Genomic DNA, 20,593 nt, shown 5'->3' with positions numbered 1-20,593 from the left:
CCTTTTCTATCTTTGGTCTGACGTAACTTTGTACCACTCCAGGGTACTCCCAGTAAAATAAATTGTGTTTGACTGATGAATAGCTAAATTAAATCAGACGAAGAGGTGTATGGACACTTTGATGGCTGCCAACAATATACCCAGCACTGGTAGTATATTCAAGAACGTACATGTATGCCTGCCAAGACATGCCCTTGCTGCTGTTCCTCCATTCACATGGTGAAATTATGGACTTTGGATTCTGCTAGCTCCATACAATCTGTTATCTGAAATATTGGGGCAATTGCTTTTATGGATCAGAGGTACTTAGGCAAATAGATATTATTCACATTTGGAATTTAGAGTGGACATGGTTAAACGTGACATGGGAAGTAAACATCACTGGGTTTATTTGTTTTGAAGAGTGCAAACATTCTGTGTATGTTTAGAAGAATCTGTCAGTTCTATGTCTTTTTTTTTTTTTTACAAAGCGGCTACATAAGAGGCTTGGCACTGTTGAGAATTCCTTCAGTTTATGCCTTTTATGGTGATTTTTAGGGATTCTGTCTAATTTTTTTGAGTCAGGGCCAGGACTAAATTTTAAATCAGCTCAGATGGATACAGAATAGAATTAAGATAAAAGAAATTACATTATCCCTTAAATGGGAGTTGTAACTTTATTGCAATCTTCCTTGTTTTAGCTGCCAAGTATGTAGTTCTAGAGACATATTTCAATGAAAATATTATATAAAAATTATATTTTCAATGGCTAATATGCCATCCAAGGGTGTTTATCGTACATCAGCCTGTTCTAGCAATAAAGCACCTCTTCAGAAAATTGTTTAATAAAAGATCAACACAAATACCTGCTTTGAAACAGAAGAGAACAACTGGTGATTGCAATAGCACTATTGGAAAATACTGATGTTTTAATCAAAACCATTACAGTAGCCTTCTCTGTATGGACTGCAAAGGTAGCCCTACTTTCTGCACCTAAACATAAAACCAGGCACTTTTGAAAGGAACAACAGGATTGGAGTGAAACTCTGTAGAAGGTAATCTCTGAAATTTATACAATTAGCTGAGAAGTACTACCTTCTTCCCTCTGTATGAATAATGTTAATGATTTCCTGGACTGGCACACTAAGGTCTCAGTACGGTTAATTATAGTCTTACATTTCTTTATTTTTATTTTGTTTTCCATAATTAGGAAAGAATTTCCTAATCCTTAAGGAAAGAAATGTTTCCTTAAGTATAAATAAAGTGTAAAAAATTTTCTTGCTTCCCATCTTAACCTTTTCAACATACACCAAAGCAGTCTGCATTGAACAGGATACCATACATCTATCTTGTAGACATGTTGGAGGGTAAAGGACCATTATAGTATATGAGGGTTTAAACAATTATGGCTCGCAAATGGCAAGAGAACATCAGAATTAATATGAATACCATTTAAAAAAAAACCAGAAAGCATCCATGGGGCAGGTGTCTCTGTTATTAACTGGTTGGCTGCACAAACCAATTTCCCAAATACCAACATGTAGAAAAGCAAAGCACTGAACTGTACATTTTATAAAATATCACATCAAGCTGCATAATGAATGATATATCCCACAGGTTTTCATGTTTTGGGGGACCTAGCTGATTTATATCATGATGGTCTCTGTCTGCATAAATGACTGAGCCCTTGAATTCTGGTGGAGGTGAGAAATGCTTTCTGATCCATTTTGAGAAATCGAAGAGCTGTGTAGTCTATAATCTCTGCGTGCTGTCTGCTTCCAGCACAAACTCCGCCATTTTCTTTTCAGCTCCCCTTGCACCTGTGTTGAAAAGAAAATGCACAAGATGAGCTGAAAATGTACTTTTAAGTGAGGAACTTTTACATGTTTATTGGCTGTCAGATGGGGACCTCTAGGAATAGAATCACAGAATGGTTTGGGTTGGTAGGGACTTCTGAAGATCATCTAGTCCAAGCCCCCAGCCATGGGCGTGGACATCTTTCACTAGACCGGGTTGCTCAAAGCCCCATCCAACCTGGCCCTGAACACTTCTAATGATGGGGCATCCACAACTTCTCTGGGCAACCTGTTCCAGTGCCTCACCACCCTCACAGAAAAAATTTCTTCCTTAAATGCAGTCTAAATCTGCCCTCATTCAGTTTAAAACTGTTACCCCTTGTCCTGTCACTTCAGGCCTGCTAAAACGCCTTTCTTCATCTTCATTTTTAATCACCCCTTTCTTACACTGAAAGGCCACAGTAAGGTTTCCCCAAAGCCTTCTCTTCTCTAGGCTGAACAATCCCAACTCTCTCATCCTCTCTTCATAGCAGAGGTGTTCCAGCTCTCTGATAATTTTTGTGGCACTCATTTGGACTCACTCTAACAGGTCCATGCCATTCTCGTACTGAGGACAATCACCTCTCTTGACCTGCTGGCCATGCTTCTTTTGATGCAGGACACGATTGCCTTTCTCAGCTGCAAGCGCACATTACCTGGCCATATCCCATTTTTCATCCCCCAGTACCCCCAAGTCCTTCTCTGCCAGACTGCTCTCAATCCATTCATCCTCCAGTTTGTATTGATATTGGTGACTGCCACGAACCAGGTGCAGGACCTTGCACTTGGCCTTGTTGAATTTCATTAAGTTAGCATGGGCCCACTGCACAAGCCTGTCAAGGTCCCTCTGGACAGTACTCCTCCCCTCTAGAGTATCAAATCAGTTTTGACAAAGACTACAAAACTGAGGTGAAGACTGTGTCTACGCTGTCTGTGAGGAGACGCCCCAGGGCCACTTTCAAAATCAGTTTTGTATCACTTGTGCTGCAAGATTAGCTTTTGCTATCTAGCTATTAATCACATGTACTTAAAGCATAAAATCAAATTATAAGCCCCAAATCAGGTATCTCATGAATATTAAAGACCAGAATAGCACTCAGGAGACCTGCATGTCAATTCCCTGTGCAAGCAGATGTCTTCAGGCAGATTCCTCCTGTCAGAAACTGCATGCTGTTTAATGTGCATTCTACCTTAAAAAGTGGCTGACATCAAAAGGAATTCCTTGCATCTTCCTGAGTTGAGATTAGGAAAGCTGCTACATGCTGAGCACTTCTGAAAAATCTGCTGCTGTTCTGGGGGTTAGATTCTGTCAGAAGATTACTCCTAAATACTTACTAAATGGCGCTTCAAGTCTTGGATAAATTTCTAGACTTGTTGCACCTCACTTGCACAATCCACATCGCTTGTAACAGAACTAGGATTAGATCACATTAAACAACACAAGACACACTAACACCGCGGTTTGCAAGGAATTAGGTTTCAAACAGCTCTTAACTCACTAATTTCTGTTGTTGCACAGAAACTGCCACATATATATTCTACCAATAGGAATGCAAGCATTTTCTAAAACAGCTTCATGTATCACAGTGGAGTTATAGGGGCACTTATACATTTACTGAAAACGTTATTTAACATCCTCAGCAGGAAATGTGAGACTTACTTCACTGTTCAAAAAACAGTACAGGACTGCAACAATCAACCCCTGGAAAGAGACAATATTCCTTAGTTAGTAGGCAACACCAACCTAGGTCAATAAAACTGCTTTTGAATAAAAGCTTTAAAATTTACCTGAAAAGATCCCAAACACAACTCAAAGATTATTTTATAATTACTGGAACTGCGGTCAGGAAATAGAGCAAAGACTGTGTAGTGAACTCCAAATAACGGAATAAGCAACAGCGTGGATTTTGCAAGTCTCCTGGGTAAATAAAAGAGAAAAAGCTGGAGTTTAATGATAAGCTCTTGTTTTACTAAGATAAGAACCTGATGCAATGTCGTTTACATAAACCTCATATGACTTCAGATTTATAAACAGTCTTAATAAGAGCCATTTATTGCAAATTGTTTTCCTTCCAGGCTTGCTGTGAGATTAGTCACATAGTAACCTCATAAACTGATGTGTGCAATTCCATGTTAGACTTGATCTTGTTGACCTTGCAGTCTTCCAAAAGCTGGCAGAAGGCTGCAGGGCCTCTCTAAACCAGAAGACCCTTTTTCAGTTGCCCTCTGCTGTGTCTCTTTGACAGACGTTGAGCTCCCAGCCTGGTTTCATGGCACAGTTTTTGGGGGTGGGGTTTTACTGCATTATTCCACAGGACCACATTTGACAAAGTGTCACGAGCTGCCATTAGATCTCTCAAGATATTTTTTCCCTGGCACAAAGGGTTCAGAGTGGAAAGGAATAATGCCTTCCTGCAAAGCCACACTGACAGATTCTCTTGTGCGGAAGGTAACATCTCGCTCTTGAAATTAATTTATGTCAATTTCCTTTAAATGTGCGACTGTATGGTTAGTCTGTACATTGCACATACACAGTATGCAAACAGTACCTAGGAAATGTAATCCAGAACAATCTCAGTTGTGAGATTTTTCATGAGTAATTTCAGATTTACCCCCAAAACACTGAAATCTCATAACTATACTAGTGGTACTAAGCATACACCATTAACTAATTTTTAATGTGGTCAATTATATAATATATTTTAGCACAAAACACTACTGAAGTTAAGAAGGAGAACTTTAAATTATTAAGCAGAGCAGCTCTGACAAACTGCCCGTGAAACCACTGAAATGATGAGTTGCTAGTTACCCCTTATCTGCCACTTATTTCACTCTAATATCATCAGTTTTGTATACTATACAGGGCCAGTCATGCACGATTATGGATGTCTGATATCAGATAAAATTCAAGAAGTTATAATGTTGAGACCTATAATTCATCTCTGTCTTGATGAATATAATGTGATTCAACAATGAAAGGATGCTGTTGTGAATTCCCCTATTTTAACAGAAAAGTCAATGTACTTCACGCAGTTTTATTTTTTCTGTGTGAGCCTTCATGGCCTTTCTTTGTTCATAATGTCCCAGAGGCTGCATCCCTTTACATGGAGATAATCAGTTCTGACAGCAACATCCCTCAAGAATAGTAAAGCCCTCCCATCTAAAGATGATACCAGCAAGCGGGAAAAATAGGATTTCCTTAGCAGAAGAAATTCATTTACAACGGGAGTAGATGACGATGGCAGCAAATTTCCTGGTTTCCCAAATGAAACGGAAAACTGATTTTATTTGAACTTAACCTTATCCACTGCAAAAGTGAAATGAGCAACAAAAAGGATGGAACCAGGTACAAGCAAGTGGGACAGAGGAAGGGAAGAAAAATGGTGACTTGCATGAGTAGTATTCATTTTAGACTCACACTTCACTTCCACTCCATTTTTGTTTTAATAATTTTTGTCCAGCTGATGTTACTTTCTCTATACTGCACTTACATTTTAGTGAAGGGACAGACAGAATAGCCTTATTCTTCTCTGTATTTTAAAAAATGCATTTGCATTTTGAAAAATGAACCTTCCAGACCTGTAATTTGCTCTGTAGATGCAGTATTTCTTGCGGGGGCTAATCTACTGTTCCCATGGGTATCGGCTAAAGACCATCCAATCCAAACGTAATCAGGCAATCAAATGCTAAAAGCAAAGAATTCACAGGGCTGAATAATGAAGGACACGGTTGTTATTAATGAACATTTTATACTATGAAGTGCTACAGTGATCTGTGGAAAATGATGGGAGTGAAAGGAAGGGAATGCCTTGTTTCCATAATATAAATAAATACCACATGGAAACAAAGGAGAGTTCCTGTCACAAGAAGTAAACCAGAGGGGATTTCCTGCCCATAGGTGGGTCACTGTGCTAAACAATAATGTGGCAACTGCACAATTTCATCTAGGTGGATTTGGTTCTCCCACATGTTTAGTTAATTCAAGCAGCAAACACAAAAGAGCAAAGCCTTATGCCAATCTAGTTGTGTCACCTTTTCCACGGCGAATCAGAATTCTTCACTTTTTGCATCAAATGTGTCATGTTTACAAAACACATAAGGTTCTTTTGGCTTTAAAGATACGCTTTACTTTAGCACACCATGTTTTATCTGCTTTTAGGACAGGAATTCAGAATTTTTTTAAGTGAAGAGAAGGTGTCATCCAGGAACACACTTTCAAAGACCACTTGCGTGATTTTGCATTTTCAGTGTTCATGTTAGATGTTGTAATTGAAATATCATATCAACATCCTGAAGTGTCAAATTCAGTGCCTATATCTGGTCTTTAAAATAAAACCTGCTACAACAGACTCTTGATTCTGGATTACAGTATCCAGCAGCTATTACAGTAACAACTTATATGGCAATATAATAAAGAATAAATCCCATCTGAGCAATGTATTTAAATTGCTCGCCAACATTCCTTGATTCTAAAGCTGTGGAAACCATGGATGTTAGGATTTGATATTCAAACCAAAACACAAAAGAATGAAGCCTAAACAGAAACGAAGTTGATCTAAATCAGAAACGCTTGTTTTCCTCTAGAAAAACAAAGATGCGATTTTAAATCAACATAAAACATTATATTTAATTTTTTACTTTTTGGGAACAACATAACTTCTTTCCAGCTCTTAAAATGCATGTAAATATTAGAACAAAAAGTATTTTAGAAATTAAAAAAATTAAAGAGGTTGAACCAAAGTGTTTTGATTTTGAAACTTTTGTTATGTTGAAATGAAATATATATACATTAAAAGAAATATATTCTCTCCATATTTTTTGTATCAGCATATTCATTCATGGATTAAACTCAAATTCAAGAATAGCTTATTGGTCTTTTTGAAATCGCATGTTTTTTATTGAATTTAGTTTTTGACAAAAAAAAAAATATCTTCATCTCTATTTCAGCATAGTGAGATCTTCATTAAACCACATCTAAAAGTACTTCCAAATTAAAAGTAATTATAGTATGACAGCAATTTTCGGTAACAGGTTTCAGCAGAGGAAATCTTACAGAGATTTTTGTTATGCATATAATATCTAAAAATATGACTCACTTGTACTGTGACTGGTCATTTCCTCCAACATCTGCAGATCTTAACTTTTGCAGTAAGATTCTTATAATACTAATGAAAAGTATAAAATTCACCTGTAAAGAAAACAAATATAATGGTGATTTCTGACTTTTCCACTCAATACACAGCAAAAAGAAATGCTTATCAAGTCAGACAAGTCAATTCAGCAGTGGGTGTTGTGTACCTCCTGCCAGAACCCAATGAGCTCTACACCGTCAAACCTACTGTTGGTTTTCTGCCTTGCTAGGTTTGTTATGGCCAGTGTTCCTCTGCATGGCCATGACTTCTAGTCTGGCTGGCAAAAGCCTTTGAAAGCCCCAGTTGTCAGAAATGCCCTCCTTCCAAAGTCTCAGCTGAAGACAGGTTTCCTAGCAGGATGGGACATTGGCTGTGATTTGGTGCAGTCGACAATTGTCCTCAATTGTCATGTGGATTCACGACTGGAAGCCCAAAGGAAAATCTGAGCCCCATACACAGTTTTGACCCTCTCTTGCTGCTCGCCTTGACTTTTAGTATTTTGTCTGAATTAGGGGAAGAAGATTGTTGCACAGGTGATCTGTCCACTCCAGTCAAGTTCAAAAAAGGTCTCTCACAAGTATCTGTCTGTCTTGAGTATTGATGCAGACATTATAACTGGAGGAACTGAAACCTTGAAGTCTAATTCTCCTGACAGCCCTCTGAGATAAAGCAGTAGTATTATTCTATTTCATATTTTATTTCATAGAAAGGCACTTGCATAAAAAAAGTTATGATCAGATCCTGATCAATCTAGAAAATTGAAGTATAAAACTCAGTAGATCCTAGAGCCCCACTCCCATTATTTCTTCATCCTTGGCTTTTGGCATCCTGTGTTCACCAGCCCTTCTGGTGCTGGTTTGTTTGCTGCGGTCTAGAAAACCACACACTAAATATAACATGTCCGTATTAAAATGAGAGAACACTTGGAATCCATACCTTCACAGCAACAATGTGAGCTAAAAACTACAGCTACATAAACAGCCACATCAAATGCACACATTTTAGAAGAAATCAGCCTAGAGAAAAATTTCTATCACTGTGAAAGATGAGAATTTTATTGCTTTTAACTAACCCCATCCCAAAGCCCAAAAGCAGCAGGTTGGCTACTCAACCAGGCAGTGCCTGCCTCACTGCTATAAACCTTCAGTCTGCCTTGATGCATTGCTCATCTTTTTCCAGTCTTAACAATTTGGCTGTAGGCTTTTCAAGGTCAATGGATTTCTGTGTCTCTGACACACCCAGTACAGCTTGTGACATTAATAAATAAACTATGATCATAGCAACTGCATGTCCCTCTGTATTTCATATTTTGTTTGAAATGACAGGTGAAGGGAAGTGACAGGAAATGACAGGGATTAAATAAAAATTTAGGAAAATCAACTCTAATATTTTTGAAAAAAGAAGAATAAAAAAGAAATGTTAGAAAATATAGGCCTTTACTGAACTTAACATATATTTTTCAGGCAGATGATGACTTAGAAGTTTTCCTTGATGCAAGTCTCCTATAAAAGTACAGGCAGAAGCCTGTTATTGCTGATCGTATCTACAGACTTATCACAGCAGTGTACAGACCAAGGGATATACATTTAGTTTGCCAGCTGCACTGGAGCCAGTATTAGTGCACAAGGAGAGAGCTTACATTCCATTGTGTATTTGGTAGCCACAAAATAGGAGAAGGAAAAAAATCTTTATTCTGTATTTGCAAAGGGATTGGCATAATAAATTCCTGTTCTCCACAAGCTTCCCTAGTTTCTACCGTAGCAGAATAAACTGTCATCCATTTGGTTTCTGAAGCATCAAATCACCTGCATAACTATACTCGGGTGACTCACATTCTTGACTGACATTCAGGTATTACTTTTAAGTCTGTTTTCAAACACATACCTTTCTGTCTGTAAGCACAGTCTTGGATTAATGAAAAACATACATTCTTGTTTGGAGTTTGTAAGAGTCCTTGGCTCTGCTGAGCTTGTAAATCCAGCCAGCTGGAACTGGGTATTAAGATCTAAAGGTGGCAACTGCCACTGACTTACTACAGTGGAGGAAATTAATTTCTCTAAGATTATTATTGATAATTTCTTAAAATCCTTTAAAGTATATTTCTGATTTAGAATAGTACGTTTCAATAAAACATGAAACAACTAGTGCCCTGGAATTTTACTTCTAGTATTGTAGATGTTCAGTCCCACAAAATTGTTTGAACATAACGTCTTTAAACAAATAGGATAAGTTTACTGTTCAATGAACATCTAAGAACAGGAAAATGAGAAAATAATGTGAATGCAGCGAAACTGCAAGACAGTGATGACAAACGATACCTCTTTAGTGGAGTAACAGCAAGATGCTGCTGGGACCCTTTTCTACCAGTTGACTTCTGACAATTAGTTTTTGAGTCTAAACACGCTGCTTGTATCATTTAAACTGCAGCATGTATCATTTAAACTGTCTTCATGTCACTTCTGTCTTGCTATTTAGTCCCTTACAGTACCTGCAATGTGAGATAACTAGATAAACATTTCTCAATTACTTCGATGTGACCAAGTCCTGTTTCCTCACAAACATAACTCCTTCCCAAATCAGAGCAGTTTACGCAAGTGGAAGTATGGGGAAGGCAGCTGTGGAGGCATTTGCTAAATGAAGAATATGGGTAACACCACATTAACTGCTCAGAATGGCCACTCCAATTAGATAACTCTGAAATGTGTACAGCATGAAGTGTGGAAGCCTGCCAAATAATTTTTCTGAAGCCAAAATTGTCAGGAGAAGATGTCAGGGAAGGCTTCTGACACACTGAATTAACTGAAGCCATTCCCACTTTGAGAGATGACTTCAGAACCTGCTCTCACAATACTGTTTATTGTTGGATAATAACCTTATAGAAAGTATAACCTTCTAAGCAGTGAGAATGTTTGGAGTTAACACAGAAATCGATGGAAGAGATCGGATATGGTAGGAAAACTGAGCAGACTTCCTGTTAAATCTAATGCAGTTAAACCATTGTTCCTTAAAACCTTTGCTTGATTTACTCTGTCTTTCAAAAGTATATTCATGGTATCATCCTCACAATCAGGCTCTATTCTACTCTTCTTTTCTACACTCTCCATCTGCCTTTTAAAGGTTTTCAATATCAGACATACTCTCGGCTTTCTTTCATGCCATTATATAAAATCATAGAATGGTTTGGGTTGGAGGGGACCTTTAGAGGTCATCTAGTCCAACCCCCTGCAGTGAGCAGGGACACCTTCAACTAGATCAGGTTGCTCAGAGCCCCAGCCAGCCTGACCTTGAATGTTTCCAGAGATGGGGCATCAACCACCACCTCTCTGGGCAACCTGGGCCAGTGTTACCACTCTTATTGTAAAAAATTTATTTCTTATATCTAGTCTGAATCTACCCTCTTCTAGTTTAAAACCATTACACCTTGTCCTATTGCAACAGGCCCCAGCATAAAGTCCGTCCCCATCTTTCTTATAAGCCCCCTCTAAGTACTGAAAGGCCACAATAAGGAATCCCCAGAGCCTTCTCATCTTCAGGCTGCATAACCAATGAACCCCAACTCTCAGCCCTTCCTCATAGGTGAGGTGTTCCATCCCTTGGATCATTTCTGTGGCCATGTTCTGGACCTGCTCCAGGTCCATGTACTTCCTGTGCTGAGGACTTGAGCTGGACTCCAGGGTGGGTCTCACCAGAGCAGAGGGGCAGAATCACCTCGCTTGATCTGTTGGCCATACTGCTTTTGATGCAGCCCATACTTATATACATTTTTCCATTTTTGTCACACAGTAGTAACAGGTAGTTCTTCTGGGTATTTCAAAATGACATTCCTGCTCATCTGAATCAGTGCTTTCTAAATGTCGATGAGAGCTCTCAGCTTAGGTGTTCTGCTCTCCTTTATTTTCCTGAAACACAGCTTCTTTCAGAGTTTTCCTGTGTTCACCTCATTGACTACACAGACGTCCTTCCTACTGCTAAAGCCATTTGTTATTACTGGTCATCCTTGTCACCATTCTCTGTGAGTCTTCCAGTCTCTCTACATTCTTGAGCAGACTAAAGGCAATGATGTAAGTACATCATACTTTTACTGACAAACATCATGACTTTTTCACACCACCTATCCAAAAAACTTGCAATGATCTGTCTTCATTGCTGAATGGCAGGCAGCACTGACCTCATTATTCAAAGATCCGAATCTTCAACTTCTATTTTTTCTAGAAGGTAACAGGAAATGTTAAAGCTTATCATGGTGTATGTATACTGAAAATTATGTTCTCATGAATGTGGTGTTTTTCATTCATCAGTGACCAATTTTATATGACATCTCATTAGCTCCTCTTGCTCTATGAATGCACACTCTACTTTACACAGCAGTAAGTTTCCATAGCATCCTAGCTGCCACAATGAACGTGCTGGTTGTAGTTCAATGCTCCAACAAGATATGTTACTTATCGAGCAGGAAAGGGTGAGCATCACTGCTTTTATAGCTCCCTTTCACAGCCTAACTTCTCAAATGCAAACCACAGTTGATCAAACAGCTGAAGAATCATCTAATCAGAGAAGTAAGTGGCTTTATACAGTACACACTGCAGAATCACTTGGCCATCATTAGTTGCTCTCATCCTTAAAACATGCTGTTTAAGAGAAGAAACATATCTGGAAGGAGACAGCAGATCCTAAACATGTGCATCCAGCAAGCCAAAAAAGGTAATTTGAAAACTGTTTCCCTATGTCTTACATTTCCTTTCTATCAAATAGTAATAGAACCATTAAAAAAATAAAAGGAGAACAACTGTTCCTTTGCCTCGAACAGTGATTCTGGTCCACACTTTATGATATACTGGACTTCTGCTGACTGATTAGTACTCCATTTTCTTAACTCACAACTCATTTCCCAGTCTTTGCTAAGATCCAGCTGCAATTCAAGTCTGCCAATGAGCACTTGGATAAATTCTCTTTCCAGGTCTAGGACTTCTTTGGAGAAGCACTGCTTTCTGGCACATGAAGTCTCAGCTGTCTACCAGGTAGCTGTTTAAATTGAAGACCCAGAGAATAGACTTTAATCTTTCTGTAAACACCAGGTGGTTGGTTTGGTTATATGTTTCAGCGTATTTTCTTCACTCTGGACCGTCTCCTATTCTCCAGCTCCTTTGAGGTACACATGTTCTCTTCATGCTGTAGTTCTGTTGCATGCCCTTTTCTGTGAGTCCTTACCTTATGTCATTTCACACATATGCCTACTCCGCTTTCTCTTTAAATACTGTAGAATTCACTCTGATGAAGATTATAGGAAGTTCCCTCAAAATTATTTTCATCAGGCACAGATTGAAAGGCAAGCCCAAGCATAATGTGGACTCATGAAATCTTGTGTAATCTAATAATGCCCTATATTTTCTGGCTAAAATGTTATTTTTAACAAGTGTATCTGAAATGTGTTAATTTGCACTGTGACTGTTTTCAGAATTGGACATACGACCGTAATATATTATTCCAAACTTAATTACACAATCATCACAGTGAACAGGAATTTTATTATGCTACTCCACTAATTCTAATGAGTTCCACATAGGAGAAGCCCCATGAAACATTCTCAAATGGTATTCTTTCGCAAATACTTCATGTTCAATATATATTTCAGTTGACTACGAATTAAAGAAAGATATACACAGCCATAGTTTTTTACGGCTGCAGTAATATCAGATTCTCAACTGCAGGGCTATCTATTTACAGGCAAAATCAAATCTGCAATTAATTGAAAAGTATAATCAGATTTTTGCTTCCCCCAGGCTCATAAACAGGAGAGACGTTAAAGAAAGAACAACATACAAATAAAAACAACTGCTCATTTAATAGGAAGCAGATAAATTTTGATGGCAACAAATTTTAATGGTCTGTTTAACATTTCTCCTACAGCGCAATTTCTTTTCATTAAAACAGAATTCTTGCCTATCTGTAACTAGCAGTAAAGAATAATGACTATATGCACCGCACAATGCTGAACTGATCTATAATTCATGCTTCAAAGTTTACTTACTATAATAGAAATTAAAATTGGTATTCGTATAACCCACCAGGGACCACCATGCTCATTTGTATCCCAGCAACTATAAAAAAAAAAGAGGGGAAAATTATGCCGACATTAATATCTTCTGGCAAGCAAGACCTATGAGGAGAAGTATTTCTTATGTACAAGTCAAAGCACTCTAAAATAATGCCTGTTCTAGCCTAGAATTCAGCATTCAATCTTTTTTCTGCTTTTAATTTTACTTCCCTGGTTTTACTATGCATATTCAAAACATCTAAATCATCAGGTACACTAGACTGTACCATTAGACATCATGGAGGATGTTGGCCTTTAGGGAAACCAAACTTAGTTTCACTTTGTGTAAGGACACTTTTCCATTAAGCACCTAACACCAGCCTCTGGGTAGCAGGAAAACCTAAAGCAACTGACAGATACAATTGAAATGATGTAATTCCTTGTGGGGTATTTAGGTTACAGACGGCTGGATCTGTTTTAGGAAAATGTGAGACTGAACCTGAAACTTTGCCTGAAAAACTGAAAAATTAATTTTCACTGTGGGATCAGCACTTTTGGTCCAAATACTCTGAGAATAAGGTCTCTAAAAGATTAATTTTAAACAAGGGCAATACCCCTCCAAGTTCCTCTAACTCTGACAAAGGAAAGGAGTTAGTCTTCGGTTTACATGTTAGAGGTCTTGCAAAGAAAACTTAGAAATTATGTAGGACATGAATTCTCAGTTTAATTACAGAATCAATTGAAAAATGTTAGTCAGGTTGAAAAAAAAGGAGTGTGGAAACTCTTTGTCCCACTAGCTTGGAATGCTCTCCCATTCCTTGGGCCCAGCAGGAGCAGCAAGTCCATCTTCCTACAAAATTCTTACCTCAGTTCCCCTTCCCATGGCAGGAGCCAGGCCTAGCTCTAGTTAGTCATAGTTTTATTTGGCTCCGTATATCTTAACATATGTTTACATCACATTGCTTCACTTTTGGAAATGTAATTTAGATATACAAAAAGTTGGCTAGATTTCAATCTTTTGAGTTGCTAGTTAGCAAATTAGAATGCCCAGCATCTTACTGCACTGTATTGCAGCACTGAACCCAAGGACCTCTACCGCTATTTGAAGTATTATTTTGAATTCTAAGGCAGATAGCTCTCAATGGGGGTCTCATGGGGTAACCTTAATCATAACCTACCTCTGCCTTCTCCCTCACTTAGAGTTTTTCAAACAAACAGCTGCATAAACAGCAAGAGCTCCTAAACACCATATCAGCCATATCTGAAATTTCAGTTCTGTGCTCGTCCCCTTCAGAACAGCAAACCACCTTTGTGTGAACACCACCATTTCCAAGGCAAGGACTGCATTAGCACAGTTGGAGGCTTTAAACTTTCTCTCCCACACACACTTACCCAGTGTCCTCTAAAATGATCCGTGTCACTGTCCACGTAATAATGAATATGGTAGGAATTCCTGAAAAATCCCAAAGAGATTTAGAGGATGATAGCAAAAATATAAGTTAAAAAAAAAGAAAAAAGAAAACAAGTTCAGCCTGGTAGTAACCAATTATTCCCCAAATATACAACATATAGTAAACAGTTTAGTGAATGGAGGGAGAAGCCTACCTGCTGAGCTATGTGATGTAAGCAATGTATTACAAACAAAGACTGCAAAGAAGTAGGTTTATTTCTTTAAAAAAAAAATAATGCAGCCATAATGACTAATACACAAAGAACATGCCTTTCTTAGATTTCTTTCAAGCTGTCAGTGAGCTACAGGGAGACAGATACAGGTTATGCATTCCCAATGCACCTCCTAGGACTACAATATAAAACCAAAGTGTAAATCATTTCATAAGGAACCATTCCCACACACTGGTTTATTCACACTTCCCAGCAATACCTAAATGTTTTATGACCACCTATTACTGGAAGCTTTGAAGTGCTCTGTATAAATATAATCGGACTTTCTGGAAATGAAAGGAATACATGTATTTAAAACCAGATGGACAATATTACTGGGCTTTTCAAAAAGGCAAATAGCATAGCTGTGGCTGTGCAGCTAAACTTTCTTTTTCCTCCCAAGTCAGGACAGCCTGAATCATATGTTTTGTGGTGGCAGTCCTTGCACCATCCTATATCCTGAACAACCCCTGGGCATTGTGCAGATCGGCACAGGTCAGGGCCATGCCAAGGAGCAAGACAGCAGTTACGCTCAGCAGTTTTGTGCCCACTTTCTCCCATGGTACAGCAGCTGGAATCTATGCTGGAGCTGAACTGAGGAACTAGTGAGTCAGAGGAGTCATCCAACAGAAACAGCATGACTACCTTGTTATGAAATATTGAACCTAATACATGCATACATAGAGAAGAAAAAATATTATTGGAAGACATTTAAGTTCTTACCCCATCCAATAAGCAGGTAGACTGTGAAGTGTCTGTTGGGGGAGAATATTAGCACAAGGAGGATGTGGAGGTAAAGTCCTTCAACTAAAAGCCAGTAGAAGTTTGCCATAACACCATACTGAAAAAACACCAAAATAGCTTTGCAGCCCACCTGAAATATGAGAATAGGGATCAAAGTTGAAGAAAAGGTCGACTGGACTTTTAAAAACTATGTTTTCCCTTTAGAAAATACTTTAGTGTTTCTTAATTAACAAAACACATAAGCATGTATCACAAAATGAAGTCCCAAAATACTTATAGTCTGTGTGCTGCTCTTCAGAATTAATTTTCAGATGTCTGTGCTGCTGATGTTCCACAGTGCTAGCTGCTGCTACTTTGGTACTTCCCAGCAGGAATCTGAGATGTGAGAATTTAATGTAAAAATGTTTCTGCTGAGACTGAGCAGAGAAATGTGATGATATGGTGAATGTAACAGACTAAACAAAATGGACTAAATAAAACTAGTTTCTGCCTGCTTTATCCCTTCCCCTGGATTTTTAATCCTGGTTTAAATACCCTTCATACCTCCACTGTTTATGATAAAATTCCGAGTACACCAAATACTTAAGTAGGCAGCTTACTCATTTAGTGGTTGATTCCTCTGTCTAGACATCGGTGTCTATTATGAAGTGAGCAGGACCCCAGTCACCAGCTGCTAAGCCAGAAGGGCACAGACCTCCTCAAGATACTTCTTTGTATCCGTCAGTCCCTTCTGGTGTCTCAGATATCTCAGTGCATCCCAAGTAACATACATGTCTATATGTATGCCTGCATACATGCCTATATAGACAACTAAGTAAGAGCCCAAAGGCTTGAATTCATTTCACCTAATTTTTGCTACCTACAAACAAGGTTTCTGGTGAAAGCTAGCCACCTACTAGCCAACTACCTCCTTATACAACTCATGACGAGAGACAGGCATGTCCAGAAAAAGTCTTAAAGCAGATGATATAAACTGTCCAGTGAGAAAGAGACACAGTTTAGTCAATCCACCTCATTTGGTAGGGCTAATCTTACCTCTGGACTTTGTGTCCACTGAAGGGATATCCACTGCAGACCAGTAATAGGCCAGAAAATTTAACATGGAGAAAATTAAGCATTTTAAAATGCAAGTTGAAATTGGCTTTTTTGCTTATGACTACTTACAACCAGATCAGTAAAACCTAAATTGTTTGTAATCTCTTTTAAATACCATTATTCCCCTGTATTATATTACTGATTTACATACCAGAACCCCACATCAAATTATTTCCCCTTCCTCCTGCAGCTAATCCTGTACCAGGTATATTTCCAGATGCTGAACTGCGAAGGTATCTGTCAGTAAAGTTAGCCAAAATTATGGCTCTGTGTCATTCAGATCCGGGACCTAGTTAGACTGCATTTTGAAGTGTGTGCTTTTGGACATCTGTACATGCAGCAGAACTGTGGAACATCACACACACATGACAAAAGGGACAAACCCTGCATGCTGTTACGTAAGAAAGGTAACATCCAGCTAATGCAAGACAAAACCACCTTGCCCAGCTGGTGTCAGATCATCCCACATATAATGCAACAGAAATTACTCAACAGTCCACAAAACTGGACATATTCAAACAGGAATATATGAGGCTTTGCAGCCAAGAATAACTGGAGGATAAAAGCAATTGGAGAAATCAAGTAGTATTTTGAGAGACCATTGACTAATCTTTCAAGGACCTAAGAACTTTTGATTATCCCTGGCAGTCTGCCTACTAACTACTTTACCTACTTTGAGTCTACCAACTCAGAGCCTATTTGTCTTCATTAGAAATATCCCAGATTACGAATTTATACATATAGCTTGGTAGTCACTGCTAAGAGCTTTATGCTTTCGGACAGTACGGCTTCATCAATATAAAAATATCTTCCTTCCATTTTTTTCTCACAAGCTTAAACTGTAGTAAATTAAATTCAGAAGGTTTTCAGCAATATTTGTAGGCTTCTTCTGCAGCACTTTTGATTGAAACAACGGAGGCAGAGAATGGGGAATATCATGTGATGGTCAGTCTTTTAACAGCAAGACTTGACATTTTTTTAACCCCTGTGCATGAAAATGCAGTAAACGTATTAGCTTGCCAAGAGTGCACATGACAACACTTCTGTCATAGCCAGAAAGTACAGAGGAGTTAATACAGACAACTCCTGCAAATATTCAATTCCCTGATTCTTTTCCCTCACTCCATTGATATCTGTCCAATTCCTGGACCCCTGAAAAAGCTGCTGGAACAGCTCCAGATGAGCTGCCTTTAATCCTTCCTGGCTGATGGCAATCCTGTTTGTCTTAAACTCTCACAGCTGATTAATGCAGTGGCCATATTTATTCTGAGCCATAGCAGATGACATGTTGTCCCTTCATGGACATGCAAAACAACATTAATTTCTCTTACTTGTGCCACAACCTTCTTTTTCTGGCTACTTCTAATAGACCATTTTTCTAGTCGTTATATTCTCTACAGGATTGTCTACACTGACAGCTTGGTATTCCTAAATATTTAAAAGGATTATGGAGGAAAATTCAGTGATACAACAGTATTATACCAGGTAGCAAATGAGGTTTATTACCCATGAGGTTTGATCCTCTGGACAGTGAGCTGTGTTGGAACTGGAATAGAGAACATCATCCTTGACTAAAACAGAGATTGCTCTTAGAATGAAAGAGAGGAACAGGTTCAGATGGATGTAGTTCCGAGTACAATGAAGTTTTCTAAGAAGAGATTTAAAAACAGGCATTTTAGATTTCGAGACAGAAAGCTCTTAAACAGACTTTTATTACTCTCCAGTAGTTTCTTGGTTATATGAACCCTGAGTAAGAGCCTACCCTTTCCTCCTCTGTCATATTGTCAGTGCTGCCTTGCTGTATTCTTTTATCATCATCCTCCTCATCATCTTTATAGGCTGTCCAAAATATACAGGTAAAGTATCTCTTACTTCTTTTCAGTAGCACAGACTAAAGGATCCCAGTGGCATTTCTCCCACACTTTAACATAAGCTGACAATAAACATAGATTATCATATCCTCCTTTCTGTGCACTCATCCCAGTGTTTTTCTTGCAAATAAAACTTTGGTTATGCTGGGTATATTTCAGACCTGCTCTCACCTATTACTATCTGGTTTAAATTTTTAGCTCCTGCATTTCACTGTATAATGACTTTTCATCCTGTGATGTGAGTGTATGCAGGAACAATTTTAAAAAAGCATTCAGAACATTAGATCGCCTATTCTTTCTATTCAGTGAGATGTAAAACTTCTCTTTAGTCCAGCAGCCACATGGAAGTCTGACAAAGTGACAAATTAAATATCCCAAGTAAGTGAATGAGTGCTCAGGGGAAGCAAGTTATAAGTTGAGGGCTTTTCACTCAAAAGACATTCCCTTCGAGATCTTCCCATTTCACAGAATTTTTTAATAGCAAATGCCCAGAAACCAAACTGCTAAGAGGTCTTTTGGTCAAAATCAGCACCTCGAACTGCACCTGGAAATAAGCCAGAAGCCAGGGCATTTTAGCGAGTACGAGCAATGAAAGAATGAAGATCCAAAAGGATGCTATGGTGGTGTGCAGTGGCAGCTTCCAAGAAGTCTTCATGTTTTGATTTTTACCAAAGAACACTAAATAATCCATTCTGAAACATTAAAGCAAGGATAATTACAGTGAGTGTAGGGAAATAAATAAGAGATCCATCTTGCTAGCCCCCAGTTTGGCAAAGGACGTAATACCAGGCTGAACTTAAAGCAGTTGCCAAAAATCCAGTGATTTCTGTGGCTATGCATGTCCTTTGCTGAAACAGGTTCTGAGAAAAACTGAAATACTGCTATTACATTGGACTGCATCGTATGTTCCTATGGAATTCAGAGGTACATGCAAGCTGCAAACAGGATGAAAATATTTTTCTTGAGTAACTAATTTAGGTGATCAGTTCTCCACAGAATCACAGAATCCCAGATTGGAAGGGGCCTCAGGGATCATCTAGTCCAACCTTTCTAGGAAGAGCACAGTCTAAACAAGATGGCCCAGCACCCTGTCCAGACGACTCTTAAAGGTGTCCAACGTGGCCGAGTCAACCACTTCCCTGGGGAGATTATTCCAATGGGTGACTGTCCTCACTGTGAAAAATTTCTCTCTGGTGTCCAATCAGAATCTCCCCAAGAGCAAATTGTGTCCATTCCCCCTTGTCCTTTCCATGTGACCTCTCCATGTGACCTCTCCATGTGTCCTCTCCATGTGACTCCGTGTAAAAAGGGATTCTCCATCTTCTTTGTAACTACCCCTTAAGTACTGGTACATGGTGATGAGATCCCCTCTGAGCCTCCTTTTCTCAAGTTCAGTACTATTTCACTAGCTGAAATAGTAAATGTTGGACATATACAAGGCTTTCAAACCAACATTTTGGAGGTAGTGATCAAGGAAGTATTTCTATTTGGGATATGGATAACGATTCAGAATAACAAAGAAATCACGCTTATTCCTTTGATATGACTACCTCATGATACAAAACTATCCTGTGAGGGAACATTTACAGAGAGTTGATGCGCATGAGAGCACATCTTACAGAAATGATGGAGATTCAGATTTTTCTCCTTGGTAAGAAACACGTATCAGAGAAACTAGCATTTTTTTTTGGAAGGTTCTGTTATATATGAGTAACGCTGAACCAAGTGCAGTAAGATCTACAGTAAGATCGAGAATGTCAGTGTTATGTAGAAACATGCTGCTCTACAATTTATTTTCACTCTGAGTTGGATGGACCAACCTTTTTTAAAATAGTTGAAAAACACTATTTATTTTCAATCATTTTGATTTCCACTTTTCTAAAACATTATGATATATTAAAACCTAGACATTCAAAATGAAGAAAAAGAAACTTGCATTCTAAGAAGGCTAAAGCAACTTCTTTTGACTAAATGAAAATAATTAGCTTTGCTGTTTATAAATTAAGTTGCAGAAGCAAGAATATGCCTGACAAATTGGCAACCTCCAACAGGAAAATAGTGTGCCAGAAAGTTACCAATTAGCTTTAATTATAAGTACATAGAGTATTATGTGGAGGGTGGCACCACAGTAACTTGAAAAATGCTGTCAGCTTAGTCTGGCAAGGTATTTACATATATTCACATTTTATGCCTTTGTTTTGAGATAAAAAGATTAGCCAGATATAAAATCCTTTCCTTTAC

The 20,593-nt window shown here is 38.5% G+C and overlaps 1 protein-coding gene across 3 annotated transcripts in view; it reads right to left on the bottom strand.

Moving 5' to 3' along the window:
• Positions 1 to 644: 644 nt before the first annotated feature.
• Positions 645 to 20,593, bottom strand: part of VIPR2 (vasoactive intestinal peptide receptor 2) — a 57,859-nt gene continuing 37,910 nt past the window's right edge. The window contains exons 6-13 of one of the 3 annotated variants that reach the window (XM_064445009.1): positions 17,988 to 18,129; positions 15,366 to 15,516; positions 14,373 to 14,433; positions 12,975 to 13,044; positions 6,911 to 7,002; positions 3,603 to 3,732; positions 3,475 to 3,516; positions 645 to 1,799 (exon numbers count right to left, since the gene is read on the bottom strand). In XM_064445009.1, the coding sequence (XP_064301079.1) occupies positions 1,626 to 1,799; positions 3,475 to 3,516; positions 3,603 to 3,732; positions 6,911 to 7,002; positions 12,975 to 13,044; positions 14,373 to 14,433; positions 15,366 to 15,516; positions 17,988 to 18,129 (862 nt within the window). In that variant the 3' untranslated portion in view covers positions 645 to 1,625. The remainder of the gene's footprint in view (positions 1,800 to 3,474; positions 3,517 to 3,602; positions 3,733 to 6,910; positions 7,003 to 12,974; positions 13,045 to 14,372; positions 14,434 to 15,365; positions 15,517 to 17,987; positions 18,130 to 20,593) is intronic. The other 2 variants (XM_064445011.1, XM_064445010.1) reach the window with 2 other exon arrangements.

Source organism: Phalacrocorax carbo, chromosome 2 (genome assembly GCF_963921805.1).
Source record: "Phalacrocorax carbo chromosome 2, bPhaCar2.1, whole genome shotgun sequence".
NCBI lineage: Eukaryota > Metazoa > Chordata > Aves > Suliformes > Phalacrocoracidae > Phalacrocorax > Phalacrocorax carbo.
Note: the sequence above shows the minus strand (reverse complement) of the source record. Positions and strands in the feature narration are given on the sequence as shown.